Here is a 17164-nt window from a genome sequence, read left to right as displayed (position 1 = left end):
CCAGCGCTAAAGCTTAAATCAGAAACCATACACTTGCACACATATACACACACACACAGAGTCAGATGGGATTCCCCAGGAAGTTAAGGAAAGCCAGTGCATACCTGTGAAAAACATTCCGGCTGAAAGACGTACGTTTCCCTTAACACATGCTTAAATAAATAAATAGCTAAATCAGGTAAAGCCATCTCAACTCTACAAGAAGAAACGCATCCCAGTTAATAGATGATGAGGGTTTTTTTTTTTTAACAGATACAGTTATAAATATGAATAGAATGCATGGTTTGCATCAGAACTGGGATTCCCTGCTGGGAAGTTTTGCTTTAAATTTTAAATGACAAAATGTCCAATAGAAAACTCACAGGACAAATAAAAGCCAGTTTCATGGACGATTTACATCATCCTTAGTAACTGCCTGGTCAGGATCATGGTGGCTTCTAAATATTTATGGAAATGCAACAAATAAATCTTACAGGCAAATATTAAGCATTATGTAGTGGAATGATGTACACACCACTATGCTGATTCGAGCCACTATGCTGCATTCGGGCGATTCTTACTTTGGATTTTAATTCAAATCGAGATACGGATAAGGCCATTCTTTCACACCGATACTACCCTGACTGTTAACCTTTCTTTATAAAACTTCAATTGGTCAAAAAACCAAATATCAACAATGAGCCAGATGTGGACCATATGACCTCAGCACAGCATTCTTTACTCATTCTCCGGTCCAACCCTCAACACGAAGAAAAAGAAAAAAACCCGGCACAAGAAATAAGTAGGTCAATTTTACCACACTCACAGTGTTAGTTTCGAACATAAACAGATTAGCTCATTTCACATGATGTGAATGACTAACCCTCAAACAGCATATCCAGCCATGTGCACAGACACACTCTCTGTGAACACACACTCGAATGAGCACGACTAGATTCAGGAGAAGGGCTTTGTATTCTCCTGAGTAACCTGTATTTTTAACCGAGCAGTGTCCCGAAGACGCCAAGTTCAGACAAGGGCGGAGACAGGACGAGCCGCGGCGCTTAAGATTCCACAGGAAATGTGTCCCAAAGGAATGCTCGTCAGTCCTCAGCCTTTTCCTGAGAAACCGTCAATTACATAACCAGCAAGTCCCTGAAGCATGGGATCGCATATACAAGTTTAGAACGCGAACCGTGCAAACAAAATCGGGTCTCTTCTTTAGCACACAGACTGGTACGTTATTCACGAGTTACTAGTTTCTTCAAGAATGAAGATGTAGATTTACATTTAACTGTAGCTAGCAGATACTTCAATCCAGAGTGACTTATATTATTTATAAAAACTGTGCCGCTGAGGATTAAGAGCCTTGCTCAAGTGCCCAGCAGTTCGGATTGGTGGTTCTGGGATTTTAACTCGCAACCTTCCAATCGGAGTGGGAAAACACCGTCACCTCATATTTCCTGGGTCCACAGTTTGATCATAAACCCAAGTAAGGGTCTATAGGTATCTATGGGTTTCTTCAGGTTTTCTCACACCTCCCAAAGTCATGCCACTAGTGGTTTTTTAGAATGGCTTGGTATCCCAAAAGGTGTGTATTATTCCTGCTTTATACCTGTTCCCGGAATACGCTCGGTCTCTACGGAAATCCCTAATTATGAAGATCATAGTGTAAATCCAGATCGGTGGACAGATAATGCGTTTTCACTATAACAGATTTACTACTTCTAACTAAAGGCTCATAATGAAAGGAACATCCCATTTGGCGTGTCCCACTTTACTACCCACAGTGACGTTATTTAATCTCCCTGACTGTCAGGCTCCATACGAGCAGTTTACTAACATCAGATAAAGCATCAGGCATCGAGGTGAAAAACATGCGATGCAGCACATGCCAGCCTGGCAGGACAGCACTCGGTGCCACCGACATGACAATAAGGTGAGAACGAGTCAACATGCTTAACACACACACACCTTTTTTGGCACCACTGTGGCCAATAATGAGGCACTTAAACCGGTGTGGTCATGAGTGTTCGCCATACTGTAGCATCCTGTGATCGAGCTCTTTCCAAATTAATAGGTAAATATACATTATGTAAAAGTACATTATGCCATATGTGGTTCTTCCACAAACCATTACCCCTAATTTAGAGTCGCTCAATTGTATTGAATGCCTTTGAATGCTGAAGAATGGAATTTTCCCCTTCACTTGAAATAGGAGACCCAAACCTGTTTGAGCAAGACAATGGCCCTGTGCACAAAACTACCCCAATGAAGATATGGTTTAAATGGATTGGAGTGCAGCCTGCTATAGAGCTCTGACCTCAACCGAGCCACTTTGAGATGAATTAGATCACTGAATGCATCCCAGACCTTCTTAACCTACATCAGTGCCTGACTTTACTAACGTCCTTGACGCTCATGAACACAAATCTCCACAAGCACACTCCAAACTTTAGTGCAACGTCTTCCCAGAAGAGTGACGGTTATTATAAGAGCGAATGGGTAATGAATGTGAAATGAGATACACACAGAAATCTTATAGTGAGCTATATTAAAGAATACAAAACACCCAATCAGTGTTGGGCAGTAACACGTTACTGTAACACAGTTACTTTCGACAGTAACTAATACTGTAACGCGTTACTTTTTAAATAATGTAACTCCGTTACCGTATGGTTTAAGTTTTTCAAATGAATGAATTTCGGCTCAAGTGTAGACTACAGTCTAACCTGTTTACAGCAGCGACGCATTGTAGGATTGGTGGATGAACCACTGTAAACACGAAGAAAACGCACTGTGGGCGTGTCTCCGTTTATTCAGGTCTGTGCGGCAGTAATGGCGAGTCGAGGCCAGAGTAAGACGAGTTTCTCAAAGTGGAAATATGCTCATTATTTCACTTTAGTTGAGCATAAAGACAAAAACATTTTAGTCAAATGTAAGCTGTGTCTTTCTGGTTCGAAACTCGTATCTACTGCGATACCAGCACCTCCAGAAACTCCACGCCTCGACGAAGCTAGAAGCTAACCCGGTGTTCTGTTCTACATTGTTGATAGTTTTCATACTTCAGCTGTGAAAGGATCATTTTTAAGAGCTCAACACAACAGCAGAAGCCACTTTAGTTTTTGACTGTGAATATATTATTCAGCTTGTTTTGTTATTTATTTCAGAAATCCTTGTGATATATTTAGTATGTGCTGGTCTGACTTAAATAAAATAGTGTTTAAAAATTACTTTGTGTTTAAGTCAGTTTTGTGTTTGTGTAGACCATAATGCATACAAGGGAATTAATGGGAACATTAAAGAAGGTTCTTTAAAAAAAAGTAACTAAAAAGTTACTTTTAACAGTAACGCATTATTTTTGGTGTAAGTAATCAAAGTAACTGAGTTACGAGTAACTGTAACTAGTAACTATTTCTTAGTAACTAGCACAACACTGCACCCAATATTTCCAATAAAAACTAAATATATATTTTCTTCCTTGGTGTCCACAGCAAATAGGACAATATTTAGAATCATTGAACTGACCATTTTAAACTAATTTTACTAGACATATTGTAAATATTAGAGTAATAATAACAACAGAGTATAGACCAAGACACACAAACGAGCCAGGCCGTGACAGCTCTTGAATGACAAGCATGCACCAAACACACACTTCAGTCACAGCTCAATGCTACTCTGTGTGCTATTATTGTGCTGACAAAGGAGCAGCAAAACCCCACTGGGACCGTACAGGCCGAACGCTTGCGGGGCAGTGATGCAGCAATCAGACAAAAATTGATCATCAGAGAGTCAGAAGGAAAAAAAAACGTGGGGTGATGTGGACACTAGAGAAATTAACATTTGAAGGGAAAAAAAAGGCTCACATCTGTTTAACAGTCTCTTTCCACAAATGATAAATAATACCACACACATCTGTCTATGAGGGATTTTCTATTATTTTTTAAAGCGCTGATGCAATAGATATTCCTGCTCTGCTCTACTGGTTTGTTTAAAGTCAACTAAGATTGTGTTATTTTTCTAGCTATTGCACACAGATGTCTCCAACATTCTGGAGAGAAAAAAAAGAGAGAGAGAGAGAGAAAAGGTTAAAAATAGCTAGAAGAGGATTGCAGATGACAACACTATAAACAAGCAAGCAAAGAATAGTCTGGTTTTTATACAATCGATGATTTACAGCTATGGGAATCGAGTAGAGTGGTGTTTTTTTGCTTTTTTTTTGCATCCAAATTGCTCTATAATTTAGACAAATGCTCTCAAAAATCCACCGATTTCCAAATTGGATACAAATCAATAGCTGGAGATCAGATCTGTCATAAAAAAAGAGTCACCAGAGAGATTTATCACAGCTGGAATAGAAAAGAATAGTAATGTATGTGATCCAAGAGCTAAACAAAACGATGAATTCTGGAAACGCTAAGCTTCTTCCAGATTGCACTCACAAACCGTTATATATAAAAATCCTTCGTATTTTCAAGAAATGCTCAGGGTGCATGTAATCCAAAAAGATGTCAAGTGTTATCATCCCTTTATCCAACACAAGGTCTGGAGCAAGACTCTAGACAAGGTGCCAACCCAGTGGAGGGCACAATCAAAGTGCACATACACTACAGCCATTTTGGAAATGCTAATTCACACATTACTGCATGATGTTGGACTGGGGGGAGGAAATGGGGTATCCAGGGGAAACCCTTAATGCAAACTCGCCAGGATTTGGAACCCGAGCCCAGAGTTGCAAGGCAAATGCGCTATATCTAGTGTGAGTATAATACAAATCTTTCGCATTATCCACCTTCACCTTCAAGTACAGGAACTCGAGGCCATGCTGACTTTCTCTAGCTGTCGGTGCCATGTGTGCAATGTGACCTTCCAAATATTTGTAATTTGCATGTCTTTAGAGCTTCGTCAGCCATTTCTTCAGTTTCAGGTAGTAATTTGGAAGGACGTCAAATAGTTTCTGCAATAACAATCACATAGAACAAGTATCCATTCATGATTTCTAATGTAAAGAGCATATCCTAAGTAATCTAAAAGATGACTGACCCCAGTAAGACTTGGTATTTTTTTGTCATAAACTGCTGTTTTTCTTGGCTGACTTTCCCCACACCAGTGGCTTCTTTCTATTGCATAGTGCACAGTAGTGATGGCGAGATCGGGTCATTTTAGTGAATTAGATCTTTAAATCTTGTCAAAATGAACAAATCTGTTGGTTTTTTTCATATATTTTATTGTCATTTGGTTCATTTTGTTCCTTTAATTCTTTAATCACCTTCATAGCGTATATGGAAGTCAGAGCGACTCGGACCGGAGGACTCATGAAATAAACTATACGATTTCCTATGTAATGTACTGCATTCCCTATGGGAATCATGTGATAAAAGAGCGAACGACCCGGACTAGAAAAATTGAGAGGTAAACTACTCAAGTCAATTTTCCCTCTTCTCTCAACTCCAAAAAAGCTTGCTCTTCTCCCAAAGGCAGCTCTTCATGTTGGTTTATCCATTTAAACAAATGGTGTCATGTTCGAATTTAACACATTTCAACACATTTCAACTGTAAATTTCAGGAAATCAAAGCAGAAAATCTGATCTAATCGCCTCATCTATTGATTTAAAACCTAAATGCTTTACTGCATAGCAAAAACAAAACGAGTGACCTTGGTGTTCCAATCCATTCAAAGAAGACTGTAGTGCCAAAAAAAAGTATGAGGAGTGATGTTTTCAAAAGCCTATTAGCTCAAGAGCATGTTGTGAGTGCCAGGCCCATATTGCTTTCCGTTAATGAGCAGCTACTATTCCCAATCATAATGCAACTTAAAGCGGCTAATGGTGTACTCTATTAGCGCTTAATGGCATAGAGATCTATTAACATTCAATAGCTCTGTCCTTGCATTGCTGAAATATCCGCTAGCTAGCTGCATGGAGCAAACATCTGTTCCTGGGCATCAGGGATCACCATCTCCAGGAACTATACATGAACTGTTGCTTCTCTGATGACAAATGGAGTCTGTGCATCTCACAAAAAGTCAGTCAGAATAGATTTGACATTGAAGTCTCTCTCAAAAAAAAAAACTTTTATGAAGCTCTGTTCTACCTACAAGAGTGGAATCCAAGCTATTTAGAAAGCTATAATCTGCTGCATTTGAGTAAAAAATGCTTCCATGACAGGCTTTGCTGCAGTGCAGAATATTTCAGCATGTCCTTGTATGAGAGATTTAGGCAGCGCCCATATCACTGAGGCACCATGCGCACAGTTGCTCTGCAGACAGAGGATTATCAACTCTGGCAGCCTGCACTCAGAAGACCTCCACTTACCAGTGCACTCTAGCAAACCATGCACTTTGGAAAAAGAGAAAAAAAGAAAAATACCGATGGCAAAATGCCGCTCAGTTGGAAATTAAAACAGCAGGCTCCTCCGGAGTTCATTCAGCTTTCCCAAAGCTAAATTCTAAAGGAAAAAAGGGGAGTACGGTGACTCCCTTTTACTCGGCAATGTTTTCAGCAGGCTGTCTATACATAGACAGTGCCATCTGTTCCTCGTATTCAAACTGGAGAAATGGGAATGTGAGCAATGCCATGGAAACTATTATCACACACGAGACAAGGGGATTAGGACAGAAAGAGATGGCAACAAAAAAAAAGAAGGACAGAATGGGGTCGGAACTGATGGGGGTCAATGCCAGCAGGAAAGGAAGAAATGGGCAGGTGTAGCATCCAACAAATCTTGAAACAGGCACAAGTATTGAAGTATTTGTAATAATTTTAAATATTGAAGTAAATGCAATGATGGATGACGCAAGTGCAACGTTCATCAAACATACGATATCGACCGGAGTCTGCGTTCCAAACTGCAATCACAATGCAAGTCCCGTTGAAATCTATACATTTTCAGCGTCGTATTTATTTAATCAGCGAATGGCTTGTGGTCAGAGTTGTGGTGGATCCAAAGCCTGTGCCAAAAATACTGGTCATAAAATAGGAGACACCCCGCAGAAGCAAAAATAACAGCTCTCTAGGTGGAAGGAATGAAATTTTCCAGCCAATCAAGGCGTTTATAGAGGTCAGGTATGCAGAAGAGGGCAGTTAGGGTTTTTCTCTGTGTGTTCAGGTGAAGCTTGTGAAGCTTGTGAAGCCTATGACAGAAATTTTGGCCATGAGGTGGAAATACGCCCTCACATAAACACTGACACACACACTCACACATTGATACAATCATACCTGTGAAAATCCAATCCACACCATTTCACTTATTGGCTTGTGTTTGGTAGATGGAAGGCAACTGGGAAACCCTGAGAAAATCCACGTTCGAGAGCTTTTAGAGAACAAGGATACTGATACCGAACTCAGGACAGAACTGGGGACCCTGAAGTTGGTGTCAATCGTATGCATGATAGATTTTTGGCCTGTGTTCTTCTTCTGTGTGATTGGCTACAATGGAACGGAAGGCATCACATAATTACTAGATCTAATCTCCGTAAGTGAAAATCGAACAAAATGCAAAAGTACATTAAATCCAATGAAGTCCTCAAAGATGTCAGAATGCATTTCAGGCCAATTAATGATCCAATACCAATAGTACATACCAGATCAGTGTGTCCCCACTTGTTTTGCTGTTAGCAATAGCCGAGCAGCCAGAAAAGGAAGGAGAGAGGGAGCAGAATTGGAAAGGGACACCGAAAGGCTGACTCATTCAAGCGATTATGCTATGATTCCAAAAGCAAATGTGTTTTACATACTCACACACATGCTGTTGCCACAGGTTGTGCAGGACAAGCAAGCACGTATGGCAATAGACTATTAAGTAGGAAAGAACACACACAACAGAAAATAGTAAAAAAACATAAACAAATGGTTGGCGTGTGGCCAAAGAGAAGACCGTTACCGCCACAAAGCGGATTCTTTTTACTATAAACATTTGCGTTCTTCTTGTCTTATCCTGAAGTGTTTTCTCGCTTATACCGCTGCAATAATTCATTAGAAAACCCGTTATAATTATTACGCATTTCCTTTAATTTTCCATGTAAACAGCAATAAATCTCATCAGCCATTCTGTTGTTAATTAGACAAAAAGAAATGCAGCCTGTTATGTTGCTAAGAAACTGCAAATCCACCCATTCTGAGCGTCCCCTTGAAGTCAGAATGAAAATTCTGTGACTTCGTTATGAATGCGTTAGCCTTACGGTTATGTATAAGCTATTGTGTTCTAATACAATGACGCACTTTACCTTTCGAAAATTTATGCATCCAATATTTACAGTCTGTCTCTACCACCGATGAAGATCGAGGATCCCTATGACATCAGACTTTCTGACGAATCAAATGCTCTAGAATCTAAAAACTGCCTCGCAGAAGTTGCCGTTGTTCTGGGTGTGCATCTTTGGCTTTTTAAATGCGCATATTTTATTTAGATTTTTCAACTGTAACTTGGATGAGAAGGATATGGGTCGAATATTATTATTCGGCCTCGTGTCCATGGAACTAAACATCAAGCACAGGGTATCCTGGTTTTGTTTTTTGTTCGTTTGGTCCACATGACATCACTTTTTGTTTTTCATTAACAAACAGAAAAATTAAAAGGCAACAGAATTGCATTGGCAGTAAGGGGGTTGTGGTGGCATTATAATTCTTTTGTAAACCAGAACTACCGTCAGTGGTGCCCCTTCCGATCAGTCAGAAGCTAGCATTCACCAGCTCTGCGAGATACCATCATATTACATGCTAGGACACTTTGATTCAACACAATTCCAAAGTATGCCGCTGAAAAAGACGCTTTAACCTTCTGACTGTTCATCCAAGACACCAGTTTGGTGAAAGGTGAGTCATTGTGGTCTCCCTGCCTGCCTGCCAGTAAAAGAAAAGCATCCTAAGGAGGATAAGGACCTGACCGCCTGCAGGCAGGAGAAACCAAACACCACCATATGGAACTAAAAACCTCTACAGAGTGACTAAGCATCCAAACCAGCATGGAAAACCTACTGATAAAGCCCTGTGAGAGAGCACCAGTAAAGTGTGTACAAACATCAGAACTAAGGTACTTGATACAACAACACAGCATGTAATTGATCACGACTTAAACCACAAATGGTGCTGAAATTACATTAAATGGTTTGGTTCTACCACAGAACATGCTGTCATCCTGGTAAAAGTACCGTAATTTAAAAAATAAAGATTTTTATTTTGAACATAAATAAGCCGCACCTGTCTATAAGCCGCAGTGTCTAAATTGAAACTTATGAACTTTACACAGGCTTTACCGAAAGAGAGTGTCTGTTACACGGTGTAACGGGTGAAATATGTTGTGGCTCCTTTAAGAGCAGAGCGGTATTTTGGGAATAGCCTTTTTTCGGTATTACTGCATGTGTGCAAGGCCGAGGAACATGACCTTATTATTTTCTGATGCTCATTTCTAAGTTTCTTTGACTAACCCGTAACGCTGTTGCCAAGAAAAATAAAAAAGCACGAGTTTTGGAAACCTGTCTGTGCTTATATGATTTCTGTTGCAACTGGAGTTAGCGAGCTCTCCCTTCACCCAGACTCAACGCGTTACAACGGCTTGTATCTAAACAGTAGCCGACCAAGAAAGTCATTGTTCACTGTCTTCCTCCTTCCTTTCACAACTATTTCTCTGGGGAGTTTATCTTTTGGCATCGTCGTGCGTTTAAAAATCATAATCTGTGAATCTTTTCTCCCGATGCCGTGCAGCTCAGAACACAGGTGAGGTGCGTTTTTTCGTTTCCGTTCGGAAATTTAATTGGTCTAATGTTATGTCGCTCAGTTTTTTGGCTTGAAGTTTGTGAAACCGGGAAAGACCCAGGAAAAATCCATAAATTAGCTGCTTCGTTGTTTAAGCCGCGGGGTTTAAAACGTGGGAAAAAAGTAGCGGATTTTAGAAAATAAAACCTCACAAATCAACCTGTTTTGGCCTTGGTGTTGAGGACTAGTGCGTCTTTGAGCCTGTGTTCAATACGAGTAAAATACTCAACTCCTGTTCAAATCAGGATACTCGAGTCATATTGGAATAGATGACGTTTCACTCGCAATGGAGCAAGTTTTGCAGTATCTTTCACACAAGGATTATTTTCAGGTACTGTTTACACCTCTGCCATATAGTTCACACTATTTGGGGATCAACATTGCAAACACAAAAAAACCCTAACAGTTAAAACATTACTTTAATACAAAAATCTGATATTTGTTTTCCAAATACACACCAAGCAACTGCAAAAGCAGGCAAATATCTGGGACAACTATTACTTACTTTTAACGACCCCCCAAAAAAAACCCCACTCAGTCCCACCCACTTGTTTACTGTTGACACACCGAAACTCATGACTTCACAGGCCAAAGTTCAGTATTTAGTTAGATTTCATTTTCCAGCTAAACCACATATTTTCACCTTTGCTGCAGTGTTGTCCGAATTCTCCATGGATTATTACATTGTTTGCTATATTACCCATAGTGCACCTTAATCCAAAGTACCACAATGCAAAGGTTTTCCTTTCAAAATAGATACTTGGATTGCTCAATAACCATATAACTGTAGATCAGAAATGGTCGCATTAAATGCAACAGGGATATGGTTGTGGCATGTTACTTTCTACCCTACTATATCTTAATGCTTTCATTTATCTAGGTTAATGTTCTTATTGCAGGTCACAACCACAATCCGGAGCAAATAGTAAATAGTAAATTAGTTAACAAGGGAGTGATTTTTACACACAGACTGCTGTGATCTCCAGCAATAAACGATTGAGGATGACATCATATGACCAGCTTGTTCCTTTATTATTACTGCTAGGATGAGGATGAGTCATTCTGGTGAAGCACCATCCAAATCACTAGACATCTTTATCCTCTCATCTGTTTTGTTAAACTGACAATTATATATTTGTAGGGTTTTTTGCCTTTTTTTTTTTTTTTTACCCATTATGGAGCTGTGAGAGTTTTGTTTCTCCAACGAACTGTAATAGATATTATGTTTAGCTCACGGTGGCCCTGAGACTGCGAAGGTAAAAAAATAAAAATAATAAATGGGAGCTTTAAAGAAGAATGCTGGCTGTAAATATCAAACAAAAAGGATATGTGAATCTCTGTCACATGACCCCTGGTTCTTACTTACGCTCACATTTGTCATCCAAGTGAGCCCCAAGAGATTTTGTGCATCTATTACCAGAGACATCGTTTATACTGTTCGTATTGAAAACGAAGGTATAGTGTGTATTACAATGCCATTGATACAAGGTCTGGTATTTGAGCAATTTGCTGCTCACTTATCTGGTATATGCAGTACAACCAAATATACTTAAACAAATGTACGTAATGGAGAAACCTGCAATGAAAGCAGACAGAGTCGATTACTAAATTGGCTACGTTTCTCTTCTATCGCTTCGTGTCCATAGTTAACGTTGTTATCCGGTACAATTAGATAATGAAAAGGTACTTGGAACGTGGATTGACTCGACCCTCCTCTGTAGATTCTAAGATCGATGGCAAGTGATATTAAAACGTAGACGAACGATAACGATAATCAATGACAACAAAACCTTCCTCCTTCACCCCTCACTAACAAGCCTGTTCACAACAAAGTAGTCACAACAACCTGTTTCCTACCGATTACACCGTTTCCTATTTTCCATGTAATGTTTCCATTTCCTCGCACGAGCTAAAAGTACACGGCTCATAAAGACATGACTACTTGAATTTTGTTCTCATCTATCATCATACCCTGAGCCGCTTTCTTGTGTAGGAGAAATAAAAGTAATTCAAAGTACCTATTTGGTGACGATTAGCCTGAAATTAGGTCCATGTTACATATTTAAAGCGAGCGATCATGATCTGAAAGGGATATCAGACATGACTGATAATCGAATTCGATTACGTCAAAAAGCCCTAATAATAGAACAATTTTGTAGTTCAATTTGTAACTGCTTGAGCCCAAGAGCCACCCAATAAGCTTTTGAGACATGTTTTCCTCACAAACTACATCATTCTATCAACAAGGGTGAGCTACCTTCCAACTTTTACCTAGCGAAGAGCAGTTTTTTGTGATATTTCATCGATTTTCATTGCCTCACTGTTGCATTCTGGAACATAAGCAGCTTCTTGGCATTACATTACCAAACGTAATGCTGTGCTTTCTATTCTATTGTACTAAAAGGTAAAGCAATACAGCAATATTACCACATTATTACCACAGAAATAGGCAATAAAGGCAGATTCAGACACACTGGCACTCAGGCACCAGGTCCACCATCCACTGAACAGACATTGAGAAGAAAAAAACAAAAAAAACCCCAGCAAAAATAAAAGATTTTGTCCTTACAGGTCAGGTGTGTACTGACCCATGTAAAAGTAGGTTAATCTCTTCTCGGCCTTGTTCCCTGCACACTTCTGGAATCACTGCTCAGGGGAAAAACCTCTTCCTGTTACAAAAGCCGTCAAGTTATTCTTAGAGCATCGCAAATCTCAACTCCTCAGAGGAGTTCCTGAGAAAACCGACATATCTTTCTGTGTAAGCGTCACTCCAGAGTGACGCTTACCTTCCTTTTCTAATATCACAAAGCTGTACTGAGTAAACCAACCAAACAATTACCTGAAACGCAGGAATATATTTTAAAAAATGTACAACGGTTAATTACACAATAACGTAAACACAGACAAATAACGAAACTTGAAATGGAAAAAAAAAAAAAAACTCCATACGGGTTTTCCCCAGTCTTCCTGCCACTTTCCAATCACATGCTCATGAATAAACATAACATGCAGGCAACTAGGTCACGGAAACCACTGGCCCATCTGTCTTCATTTACGTTCCGCTGCATTTGCCGTTATTCACTGATGAACTGAGGAAGATCCCATTACAAGCAAACTTGTGCGCAAGGTTGTGTCCGAAAACCTTAACCTGACCATGCCAGCTCAATGAATTTCATAAATAAATAAATAAATAAATAAAACACACACAAACACACCCTCAGTGTAGAAAGTGCAGGATTCCATTTGCAACAAAAAACACCACGAAATGAACCAAGAACTACGATTGGGCCTGAAAATCCTGTCTCACTGTTATTTGGTGTTGACTAAAACAATGAAACCTTCTAGGAAAAGGTTATAGTTTGAGAATAATTATAGATCCGAGGCGGATATGGTTTAATCTATTGCGCTTGCTTTAATAGCGTCAACCATCAGCCATCCAGTGAACTGAAAAGCAATTTACATTTATACATTTTATACTTTCAGAAAAAACTGCCTAAAATGGGGTTTTTGCCTAAAGCAGGACTCAAACATTTGTTCTACGAGTGAACCACAGAAATTATTTGGATCGACACGTCCACTAACAAAGCAGCATCAAAAATGAATCAAGCCAAGAACCAGACTGATAGCTACGGATTGAATGTACACCGATCAGGCATAACATTATGATTGGTAAAGTGAATATCACTGATTATCTCTTTATCCTGGCACCTGTTAGTGGGCGGATATATTAGGCAGCAATGTAAAAAAAATTCCTCAAAGTCGACGTGTTGGAAGCAGGAAAAATGGGCAAGCGATTTGAGTGATTTTGACAAGGACTACATTGCAACGTCTAGACGACTGGGTCAGAGCATCTCCAAAACTGCAGCTCTTGTGGGATGTTCCTGGTCTGCAGTGGTCAGTATCTATAAAATGTGGTCCAAATAAGGAACGGTGGTGAACAGGGTCATGGGCGGCCGAGGAGCGAAAGCTGGTCCGATCCAACAGACGAGCTCCTGTAGCTGAAATTGCTAAGAAGCTGTTAATGCTCGATTGGTCAGGACTGTTTTGCCAGCAAAAGGGGGACCAACACAATATTAGACAGGTGGTCATAATGTTATGACTGGTCAGTGTATAAATGATATACATCAAGAAAAAAAATAAAGTAATTCAATGATTCAAGTGTATGAACTGATACACCAGCAAGGTGACTAACTCTGATAGGTCAGAGTTCAAACTGTATACACTTCCATTGCAAATGAACCCAAAACAATATTGATCACGCATCGATCGGAGGCTACTAAATTGATCGGATCGAGGTTTGTCGTTTTATAGCAAACATAGTTGTATGGTTAAATATATATCGAGCCTGATGTAATATTTCCACACCCGAATTTGTGGTACATACGTACAGAATCTCTGCTTTGATTCCTGGATTATTATATCCAAGCAATTCAGTTAACCTACAGGCACAAAGATCCTTTAATTCCCTCTATTTATTATCTCCACTCCATTATCCTACACAGGGTCACTGTGGAGCCTGAAGGATATCCCAGGGAACTCATGGCACAAGATAGGGGACACCCCTGGACAGAGTGCCAACCTATCACAAAGCACAAGCACACACTCACCCATTCACACACACTTCAGACAATTTGAAAACGCCACATCGCTCTACAAGAACTCTTTGAACTGGGATTCGAACCCACAACCACAGATGCGCATGGTGAGCGTGTCAACCACTAAGATCTGATCATCTACGTTGATCGTTAATTGAATTAAATGATAACACCTCGGTAAAGCATAGAAATCTATACACCACTCTGGCTTGTCATCAAAGCTCAGATCCATGGTGCAACATCTAAGAATGAGCTCATGGACAACATGGTGGTGGAATAATAATAATAAAAATAATAACCAGTAATCAATCCAGCTGGTTATAATCCTGATCTTATCTCCAGTGGAGATCATCTGATTGGCATCTAATAGCTCATTAAGACATAAAGGACACTCCTATGATCAAAATCTGAATGGACGTGTGTGTGTGTGTGTGTGTGTGTGTGTGTGTGTGTGTGTGTGTGTGTGTGTGTGTGTGTGTTTGATTAGATGGTCCTCGTCTTATACCGGACCTCATGAGTATGTGTCCTACCGCATCGGTGGCCTTAGTCTGGTCTAGTCCAGGTTTCCTATCAGCAGTACAGAAGATGATCGAGGCCCCTTACCTCCTCCAGCACGCTGACCGTGTTCCTGCAGCTCTGTAAGCGGGTGGTGAAGCTCGAGGTGGTCGGCGAGTTGTAATCCTCCGTGGTTTCCGACAAGAACTCGGACACCGTGATCTGGTCCGGCATCCTTGCAAAACGCGATCGGGCGGTAGATGGTGATGAAGATGGAAAAGGAGGAGGAGGAAGAAGAGACAGATAGATAATGGATCTCTTAGAGATGCAGCACCATCAGTTACACACAGAAGGTTGGAGCAGTGACGTTTTTACCCCCCTCCCAAAAAATACCCCCCACCCCGGCTTTATCCTCTGTCCCTGCCTGAGTGAATCCGTCCACAGGGAGGGTCGATCCGCGTGTAATTTCCACCTCCTTTCTCTTTTCCCTCCTTTTCTGCTTTCTATCCTTTTTTCCCCCAACCTAATCAGAAATCCCCCGATCAGAAACACATCCCCCCATTCCTTTCTTTCTCTCTCTCTCTGGTCTGGTTATAATATATATAGACTGATCAGGATTTCCAGTGGCCCGAGTAGCGGATTCATTCTGCTCTCTCTCTCTCTCTCTCTCTCTCTTTTTTCCCCCTCTCTGACATGAGCGCATGCACGGAGCGGGAGCCCCGCCCACCCCGGAAACTAGGGGAACCCTCTGCGCATGCGCCGCCGTCACTGCCTTTCAAACCAGCATACTACATCAGCAGTAGTATGTATGTTTTATTATATATATATATACACTTTATTATTATTATTATTATTATTATTAACACAATACTATCCCTTCTGTTGATTAATAAGGGGCAACCAGGTGTTGTCTATGTGTATTTGTAAACAGCTGCATGCAAATTATATATCTTATATGGTTTATACATGTGTATAAACATTATATATGAATAAATTCACATTATATTGCATTCAGGTCGGTTTCTTACATAACACATTTAAAGGTTAACACAGTAAAAAAAAAATTTTGCACTTTTTTCGCTTTCTAGTACCAGTCACATGACATGCACAATAAGATCTGAATGTGCAGAAAGATGCCAAACACTTTATTATAATAAATTATTGTTATTATTATAAATAAATAAGTCGTGAAGTTGTGCAGATCTTATCTTCAGAGATGTTAAGACAGTAACTCACCGGCTCCATAAGGAGTCTCTGGAAGAAAAGCTGGATAAACGTGAAGATGAGGCTCTCATGACTAAAACAGTCTGGGATCAGATATAAATCGGATCATTTGAACATAATCTGGACCCCAAAAAAAAAGGAAAGAGAGAGAAAAAAAATCCTGGTCAATAGAATGCCATCTTGAGTTGTGTAGAAAGTAAGAAAGTTAATAATGCAAAAAAAAAAAAAAAAAGAAGTCAATTAGTCACAATTAACTTTTGTGTAAAATTATTTTTTTTTTCTCTTTCCATACTTTCCACACACTGGGGAGAAAACCACGCCTAACAGCCTGTATAACTCACCGAGCCCAGGGCGGGTTCACCCCCTGTGTGTGTATGGCTTTAGAAATAAACGTGAAATCAAAGCATACATGATAAAACCTCGACTTTCCGAGCGCCACCATCTTCACTTCATCCTGCACCACTTGTTTATAAAAAAGCATTAAAACAAAAGTATAAAAATCCCACACGGACAGGTCGCGGTTTAGGATCCTGACACAGCCGGAATGCTCGCATTGATCATCTCCATCTGGAGCTGGCGAGGAGATCCGCTTGGACAGGAAGCGAGAAGAAGGAGAAGAAGAAAAAAAGCCGGCCATGTGGGTCCTGAGAGGTGGGCCGGGAAATGGGGGGAGTTTAACATGGGCTAGATCAGCAAACCAAACTGCTGAGAAGTGTGTGTGTGGACAGAACATAAAACCCTGGACATGGTGTTAGTATTTCAGACATAACAGAGTCTGGATGGAGATTTAGATTTGTGGTTTGTTCATCGTTTTGTATTAGTTTAAAAGAGTGCATGTGGATTTTGGAATTGGAGATGAACAGCAGTGATTGAAGCTCAGCTTTAGCTTGTCCTACAAAAGTTTTCATGCAGATCTATAACTGGTTATTAGACTCAGTTGTAGGTAATAGTTGAGTTGTAATAAGTTGAAGCTCCCTAGGTGGACATTTCAGTATAAAAATGTAGAGCAAGTTTGGTGTCTTCAAAGAGAACAATCTCAAAACACCAGGATCTTCTGATCTCACACTCTGGTCACTTGGAGTAACTATGGATCATTGGAAAACAATTTTTCCTCCA

General features: G+C 40.1%; 1 protein-coding gene across 5 annotated transcripts in view; it reads right to left on the bottom strand.

The window, feature by feature from the left end:
• asap1a (ArfGAP with SH3 domain, ankyrin repeat and PH domain 1a) overlaps positions 1–16704 on the bottom strand; it is a 62224-nt gene extending 45520 nt beyond the window's left edge. For 2 of the 5 annotated variants that reach the window (XM_046851389.1, XM_046851394.1), the window contains exons 1-3: positions 16458–16703; positions 16061–16168; positions 14933–15059 (exon numbers count right to left, since the gene is read on the bottom strand). In XM_046851389.1, coding sequence (XP_046707345.1) covers positions 14933–15059; positions 16061–16119 — 186 coding nt within the window. In that variant the 5' untranslated portion in view covers positions 16120–16168; positions 16458–16703. Of the gene's footprint in view, positions 1–14932; positions 15060–16060; positions 16169–16389 lie in introns of all 5 variants that reach the window. The other 3 variants (XM_046851392.1, XM_046851390.1, XM_046851393.1) reach the window with 3 other exon arrangements.
• Between the last annotated feature and the right edge of the window lie 460 nt (positions 16705–17164).

This window comes from Silurus meridionalis, chromosome 6 (genome assembly GCF_014805685.1).
Source record: "Silurus meridionalis isolate SWU-2019-XX chromosome 6, ASM1480568v1, whole genome shotgun sequence".
Classification (NCBI taxonomy): domain Eukaryota; kingdom Metazoa; phylum Chordata; class Actinopteri; order Siluriformes; family Siluridae; genus Silurus; species Silurus meridionalis.
Note: the sequence above shows the minus strand (reverse complement) of the source record. Positions and strands in the feature narration are given on the sequence as shown.